Consider the following 8861-nt stretch of genomic DNA (forward strand, 5'->3'; position numbering starts at 1 on the left):
ATCAGATTATACCTCAGCTACGTGTGGCTCCTTGTAATGGGTGATAATGAATGAATACAAAGTCAGAAACTGTCCACATGACCCAGATAACAATATTCAGCGTGAACAAGAACGACTTCTATCTGGAAACTAGACTAACAGCGCGTGCGTTCACCAAGAAAACTTTTCAGTGATATTTTTCATTCAACTGTCTCGATCAGCAGCAGAATGAAATGGGTATTCATACTATTCCATATACATCTTTTATGTATCTTTTGTGTGATTAGACTGTTGAAAAGTACGCCGAGAAACTATCATGTATGGATTATGAAACACTGGCAGGAAAGAATTGAGTTCTTTGAATATTAAAACTTTTCGAGTAAGGATGGATTTTTTTTTAATGGAAACTATGCTGCAGAATCAGATGTGGCGATATAGACTATAATGACATTGTGAAGCTCCCAAAATGTTTTGATAAAATGTATTCAAGCTCTGTAAACAGTTTGGCTTGGTTGGAGTAGCTTGACAATAATTTTCGAGTGTCGTTTATTTATGTTTCTCTTGCGATAAGCACATGTACACCATGATGGGATTTTCTATTAGAAGAATGTTTACCAGAATTTCCCTTACAAACAAGTCTCCCACATCTACGGAATTTCATTTGGAAACGACAAATAGTCCATTTCACGATTAGCAAAAAAAAAGGCCTAGCAATCCAATAGACGTATTTCACTTCAACTACATCAACCTATTTTTACTTCAGAAGTAGAAACTGTAACAAATTTTAATTAATATACGCTTCACACATAACTTCCACAAGAATGTTTCTTTTTAATTTTTTTCGTGAGCATAAATCTGAACATGGATGACAACACAACATCCATATACATTTAATAATGAATACAAAAGGGAATAAGCCATCATAAAAAATGAATTCCAACACAGCCACAAAAGAAATAAACTTTTAAAAAAATTTGTAGATAAGTTCTTGGTAGCTTATTCTCGTAGAAACCGTATGGAAGTTCTTAAAACGTTTTATTTTATGATATCGTAAAAAAACAAAATTAATTAATAAGCGGGCTTCACGAGAAATAACATTTGAATAAAAATAGAAATTTTCGTTAGTTTTAAATCAAGTTAATGGAGTATGATACGAATAAAACCAAAAGATTCGTGAATTTGGGAATGTATTTTCATCATATATATAAATAAATACTGATGATAAATAACGATTACTCTCCTTTATCTTGCTCTTAATCAAAATATAAGTTTGAATTTTTTATATGTTCAGAACATTTTATATAGCTGGTTTTAACAAATAATAATTGAACAATGTTCAAAAAATTGCTATTGTTTATCTGATAATCATAACAATAAGTTATTATCTATAGTTTACTCGTGGTGCGTGATTATTTTATAAAAGCCTGAAAAATATCAAAACCTTAAACCCTGAAGTATTTTTATTTGTGCATTCTGAACGTTAAGATCGGTGTCAATGGCGTTAATTAAGAACTTAAGAAAACGAACAGGTCTACGTCGCTATCACCACACGTACTCTAAAGCTTCAGTTAACGTTATTGATAAGTTTACAAACTAGCGAAATGTAGCTCTCTCTCACGGAAACTGGAAATTAAAAACGATAGTATACAAAACATTTACCACTTAATAGCTATGTCAGCGCAGTTACGGTAGGTTTCCTGCGGACCACAGCCGAGTCGTTCCTCTCCGTTATCACACGGGCCAATCCTGTTACCTGTCAAAAACAAAAAGTATTATTAGGTCTGGTTATGCGCACTACGTAAAAATAGGTTTAAGTTCAACGACTCAATTTGTTATATGCGCAGACTTTTGATGGAAATAGCCGATAAAGTCAACCTTACATCACAGGACTGGTTTCAAAGTTGATTTTAGTTTGTTTTTTTATCTGATTGAAAACGCTCATCTTTCTGCCTAACTCACTAATAAGTCTTAAAATATTAAATACTTCTTACACAGAACAAGCTTAGAAATCAGTTTTGGCTTTCATTGTAATAAACAAGACAACTAAATTTAACGTTTCGTTTTAATGTAGTAGTAGTTCAATATCAATGGTTGCACAATAAAAAAAGTATTGTATACATGTCAGATTAAAACACTTTGTTTAGTTTTTAATTTTGTTTATTACAACAAAAATCGAAATAGATTTGCTAAAGAAAACATTAGAAAGTTATTAAAATTAGCTTTGGAACCTGCTGCTTGTATTTGTCTTATTGTTTAGCCTTTTTTAAACTGATATTAACCCTTTGGTAATATGGCTGAATTAATCTAAACATTTCTGAAAATAATCAAACTTTCAGTTTAATATCATTAGCCCTCATATTATTGATGAATCTTCGTTTTAAGATATTGTGTTTTGCAATTTTAATATTTTTACAAATTATATTACGAACATTCACAAATGAGAAAAATTGTTTGTTTTTTCAAAACCTCGTAAAATTGAATCACTAGATTTCTTTAAGTTCTTAATTATATTTACAATTGGACAAAAATACATTTATAACATTTATTGATTAATTACGTACGTGAACGCTATATATTGTGTTCGAGTGGTGTAGAGGTATCCTAAAACAAACATAAAAAAGATGGATGTAAACAGAAATTAAGAGGTTTGCAGAAGCGTAACTTCTGTGGAATTCTCTATGTTGGTTTACTCTGCTCTTTTGAAACGTTAACCAAATGTTACATCCAAGCCATTAATGTCTACACCTCTTAAAGCGCCAATGAAACACGAACGTATACAGTAGGGTGGGGAGGCTCGAGGAGATTCGGCAAAATCCCTATAATTGTGATGTACAAAAAGTATGTTTATATAGTAATAGCGCAGCTGTTTTTGGGATTTAACGTATTTCACATATTTTCATTCTACTAATGAAGTATTAGAATTATTTAGTTTGAAACAGTCGCAATAAAGACTTCTGTTGATATTTTGTACTTTGAATTCCAAAGCTATATTGCTACTATCAGGTTTTGTAGGCCGTATTCTTCACAGCAGGTGTCTGTGATTTGTTGGCGATAAATTTAAACAACAAACAAGCAGTAACACAGTACACTTGTTTTAAAAGAGTATATTAAAACAAGTCAAATGTATGTACAAATGTTAGTTTGCTGTTGTTTATCACAGTTCTATCCAGAGCTTCAGTTTATGAAATACTTTTATATTACTGAACATATTTCCCACACTGCCACTAAGTTCATGTTCGTGTGAACGTTCAGCATCTGCTCTCCGTCTTGAACCTAGGGTGTACACGAACCAAAGAAGGACTAAGTGCTTTAGCTTTAATATATTATAATACTGCTATCAGCATTGAAACTGTATGAAGTTATTTGTGGAAAAGTACCCAAAAGTGTTATTTCATTAGTGCTTACACATAAGTTATATATATATGATAGCTTATGATTGAAATAGCTAATATACTATTGTCTTACAGAGTTGTTTAAATTATTAATGTAATTTAACAGTTTCTAAATACTCTGTATGTAGACGGTACGGTACTTTACTATAACAAAATATACAGTTATTATGGTAAGTTAAGTCTATCTTTCCATGCAATGTAAGAACAGAATGATAATTTGTTAACTTTTCATTGGATGTTTGTAGATTACACGTGAACAGTCATACAATTGTTTAAGCCACATTTCATTTGCTTCCAAACTTAATCTCATAATAGTTTTTTTTTATGTATTTGTTTTTGTATACATATTTTCTGGAGGACATGCCTTAACAGTATTACCGTTGTTTGCATACTAATTGTGCTTCGCATAACTTGTGTTGACTTTTCGAATATTCTACGTACCGACCAGAGAGCAGAAAATGTACTTTAGTTTAAAACTTTTATGGATTGTATTAGCCCATTACGTTGGAGACGAGTTTTCGAACTGCTACCCCGATCGTCCCCAACTTAACAGTCCTCTGCAGTCCATAACAATAAAACATTTTTCTAATTTCATGGAGACTTTTCCACCTTAAACATCGTATCTACCTGAACGCCAGTGCCATCGGAAAACGCAATAGTCACAGCTCAAGTTCTCGGGAAGCTTAACCCTGAGAAACTGCAGCTCGGACCTGTTCGTGGGAATATGAAAAACGGTTCCAGATCCGTCACTGAGCTCCAGGATGTGCTCATCAAAACATTCATTTGTTTCCTTGTCTTCCTTGTCGTACCGAGGACACAGGGAGAATTGGAACCACCCAAGATGGTTCGATGTCAGATCTATAATAACTTCAATGTCACTCCCAGGGCTGTAGCGACCGACAATTATATTCTTGGCGTATTTTCCACCAGTCTCGTGGTCACGTGGTCGATCCTCTTCCCAAGGGTCACCACATTCACCGCAACGGCCGGCAACTTTGCTGGACCATTGTTTCTGAAATTAATATATCAATATGTATTTATAACAACAAATGTATGTCTTATAAAAATCACATATAACAAAATGAACCACCCAGGAGCAGTGCATAAGGAACAAATATTAAGTTATTAACTGTTGATATGTTTAGTTATTTAGAAGAATTTGTTTGTATTTATGAGAAAACTTCGAAGTTTATCTTTAACTGTCCCTAATTTTAAAGTACTGACTAGATGGAAGGTTACCAGTTGAGCAGCCTTTTGCAAACTCACCATCCACGCAAAGCTTAAAGTGCAGGGAACGTTTTGTGGTATCGCACGGATATAAACTCTGCTCACCACCTCCGAAATCAAGAGCTCCATCATAGAGACAACCCCTACCTCTATTAAGAGGTAAACAAACTACAACTATCAGTATCACAATATTTTAAAGGGAGAGTATATATTATTAAAGTATTAAAAAACAACTCTGCCTCCGGAATTTAATATAAATCAAATCCTTGATGACGAAAAAACCCACTTGTAGTGAAAAATATATATGTAGAAACGGCTGGTATGGATAGAAAAAACTCTATGTAGAGGAGCGAACAACGTTTCCACCTTCTTCGGTCATCGTCAGATTCACAAAGAAAGAAAGAGGTAATTGAATGTAGGAATGTAGAGGGCGTGCTTGGATGTTTGTTTATATTTATTAATTCGTCGTTAATTTTATCTGGCGAATTAGACAAAATAAAACAATACTCATCAATATCATTAAGTTTCCGCCGCAAATCGTAGAAAACATTATACGCACGCATCTAGACAAAAAGCAAAATCAACAAACAAAAGTAAATATACCTCACGGATTAAAAATTACGAAACCACATACTGCTGCGTACCATATATTCCCGACATCAGCAGAAAAATAACCAACATTTGGCAAAAAGTAGTAACAAAATATGACATTCCAGTTAATACCAAATTTATTCAAAAACCAGGCACAAAACTAAGGTCTATACTATGTAAAAACTACCTTGACAAACACCACACCAACATTATTTATAATATACGTGATAACTGCCACGACTTCTATATTGGAGAAACAAGTAGAAAAATGGAAACCAGATTCAAGGAACACAAAAGTCACCTTCACACGTTTTCGAACACTGCAAGTCAAATAAACACAACATAACCATAGAAAACACATAAATACTAAATAAAGAAACAAACATAAACAAACGCAAAATTGAAGAAACCTTACTCTGCAACAACTCAAACCCAAAATAAACCGATACAAAGGAACACCTTTATACCTATATTAATAAATATAATCAAACATCTAAGCACGCCCTATACATTTCTATACTCAGTTACACAACCCCCTTCAAATATGTGGTCAGTTATCGGTCGGTTATCTCTTTCTTTCTTTATGAACCTGACGATGACCGAAGAAGGTCGAAACGTTGTTCGCTCCTCTACATAGAGTTTTCTCTATCAATACCAGCCGTTTTTACATAAATATAAATGAAAGCTAAAACATATAACGCATTGAATAATCAGATGAGTACTCTCGCAGTTAGCAATATTTTAACCGTAATTCCATAACGTGCGGATACCTTCAGAATTTCAGACTACTCTTTAATACACATAAATTAATACAACAATCTACGATAATATTCATTCACACACACACACACATATGATTACAAACCCTTAGATTCAGAATTTGGGCAAAACATAATTTTTCACACTCCATTCTGCACTGTATACTGGTAAGTATGAATTCTGCTATTTTATCCTTAGGTTGGGTAACTGTTTGCAGCCTTACACTGTTTTCTGTACACTTACACTGGAAAGATTCGTACTCAATTAATCAGTCACAAATAGAGGCTTAATTCTTTCGCTACAACTACGGTTGAGGTCAGGATCAGGTTGAGGGCTTGAGGTCAAGGGCAATTTTAAATGGGACCTTTCAGAACCGAACTTCGTAAATCAGTCAAATACAATTCAATACTATTTATTAACTACAGTTTGAGCAACACACAAACACAAGCAATTAGTGTATAATATACAAATAATAGTTTGTGTGTTTGTTTGTTTGGAATTAAGTACAGAACTACATAATGGGCTCTCTGTGCTCCGTCCATCACGAGTATCGAAACCCGGTTTCTAGCGGTATGAGTCCGCTGTGTCACTGGGATGGTCAAATAACACTTCTAGTATCTATAACATATATACTGAAAACGAATGTCTTGTTAACTGGTCGTGCAAATATGATTTGTTTGTTTGTTTTGCAATTTCGCACAAAGCTACTCGAGGGCTATCTGCGCTAGCCGTCCCTAATTTAGCAGTGTAAGACTAGAGGGAAGGCAGCTAGTCATCACCACCCACCGCCAACTCTTGGGCTACTCTTTTACCAACGAAAAGTGGGATTGACCCCTCACATTATAACGCCCCCACGGCTGGGAGGGCGAGCATGTTTGTCGCGATTCGGGCGCGAACCCGCGACCCTCAGATTACGAAACGCACGCCTTAACGCGCTAGGCCATGCCAGGCCCATGTGCAAATATGAAGATCAAAAATTACAAAATAAAAGGATTATATGAAACGAATAAAGTTATTGAATAATGTTCATTAATCCTCTCAGTATTGCGCAACTATCACTGTTAATACGATAGCTTACTCAATATTGCGCAACTATTACTGTTAGTACGAGAACTTATTATATGATTTCTATTACTTTGGTTCGAACAAAAGTATTTTTTTAATAATGTGTATTTTGTAGTCTTTCTGTTGGACGAAGTGAGGCGATGACGTAACTTGTTAATTAGCATATTTAAGTCCATGCTTGCGCCAGGGAACTGAAATCTTATATTTTTCTCCCCCTTTTCTCTGTCCGGCAGAGGCCGCACAGAATTATTTTGATTATTTCCTTTGTTTAAAATAGCGAGAACTGTTAAAAGAGTTCTGCCATTAGATTTGTATACAGTTTTAGTTAGGTAGTTTGTTTTAACGTTTTAGTGTGAAATCTTACAGCTTTTACGTAATGATTTTAAGCGTTCTTCATTTTCCTTGAGTGCAAACATTTCAGTTTCAGGAGAGTTTCGTTATTTGATTTAAACTGTTATTGAGATGCGTTCTTGCTTTTGTCTGTAGCCATTGATCGTCGTATGTGTACTAGACGCATTGCCGTGAAGTGTGCTATCTTGCACTCTCGATGAAATTTGAACCTTATGGTGAAGTGAATTTAGTAAAATCTAATAACAACTTCGTATTCTTTATACCTGGAATTATTTCACTCAATATTTTCATCTTTAGATATAGGCCTTTCTATACTATATAGTCTTCGTGTCGCGGTTCGTTGGTTCTTGTAGTATAAATAATCTGACATTCTAATATTGTACTTTAAAGGTAGGCTATGTGTTTATTGTCATTTTATTTTGTAGATTCATGGGAAAATTATTTACAATTTTAATTACATATGCACTTTATCTTACATAATTCGTCAACGAAAAATAAATCAGCACCATTAATCTATTTTATTCATCAATTAAACAATGTAAACGTAGAAATTTCCACACTCTTTTAAGTTTTAGATAGAATTGTATATTACAATATCTTCTAGGATAGATGGCAGCAGTGTATATGCAAACAGCCACCAGGTTAAATAGCAGAAGTGTATATCACCGTATCAGCTGTGGTAGATGGCAGCAGTGTATGTTTTTGAATAGATCGTATTATAATTATAACTTGCTTTTATCTTAAAATTTAAAAATCCTGACAGTAAAATTATTTAAACAGCACACCTCTTTTATTGTAACTTTACTAGTAATGAATAACATGATAGCTTGATACTAAATATATTTCCCCCAATCCTCCCCTCCCACCAATCTGAAACAAAAAATAATTAACATTGCGTTACGAGATAATTATGCCCCCCGCTAGTACAGCGGTATGTCTTCGGATTTACAACGCAAAATCAGGGGTTCGATTTCCCTCGGTAAGCTCAGCAGATAGCCCGACGTGGCTTTGCTATAAGAAAACACACACGAGATAATTAAATCCTGGTTATGAAAGTGTGATTCGCACATCGCTAGGAACTCGAGTACTGAGGTTGCAATCAAGAAATGGCTTCTTACCTTCAGTCCTCCACAGTAAACTGCTGTGTCGTCAAGATTTTCTGGTACATTGTGACCATGTCTCCATAATACGTTACGTGCAGGGGGCATGATCATTCGACCGTGACCCCATACTTGAGGTATGATTAAAAACACAACAATCATGCTATACTCTTTAAACAGATACATATCTTCAAACTTTTAGATTGTAATACCAAGTACTGACCAGTTAGCTATCGTTTTTAAAGTTACTCTAAAATGAAGTATGGATAATTCAGACCTAACTTAGGTAAGGCTTAGTTTACAAAGTGTTATAATGTCGATATGGTACCTTAGTTTCTACAACACAGAAAGCTCTCCATCAATCACATGCTATGCGCTGGAAGTTTATAAGGACGAT

At 34.4% G+C, this 8861-nt stretch overlaps 1 protein-coding gene across 1 annotated transcript; it reads right to left on the reverse strand.

Moving 5' to 3' along the window:
• Positions 1 to 1491: 1491 nt before the first annotated feature.
• On the reverse strand, positions 1492 to 4872 carry LOC143226564 (uncharacterized). Its single transcript, XM_076457687.1, has 3 exons — positions 4638 to 4872; positions 3999 to 4383; positions 1492 to 1732 (listed from the first exon to the last, which is right to left on the reverse strand). Exons 1-3 carry the CDS (start codon positions 4728 to 4730, stop codon positions 1635 to 1637), a joined length of 576 nt encoding a protein of 191 aa, XP_076313802.1. The 5' UTR covers positions 4731 to 4872; the 3' UTR covers positions 1492 to 1634.
• Between the last annotated feature and the right edge of the window lie 3989 nt (positions 4873 to 8861).

Source organism: Tachypleus tridentatus, chromosome 9 (genome assembly GCF_004210375.1).
Source record: "Tachypleus tridentatus isolate NWPU-2018 chromosome 9, ASM421037v1, whole genome shotgun sequence".
NCBI lineage: Eukaryota > Metazoa > Arthropoda > Merostomata > Xiphosura > Limulidae > Tachypleus > Tachypleus tridentatus.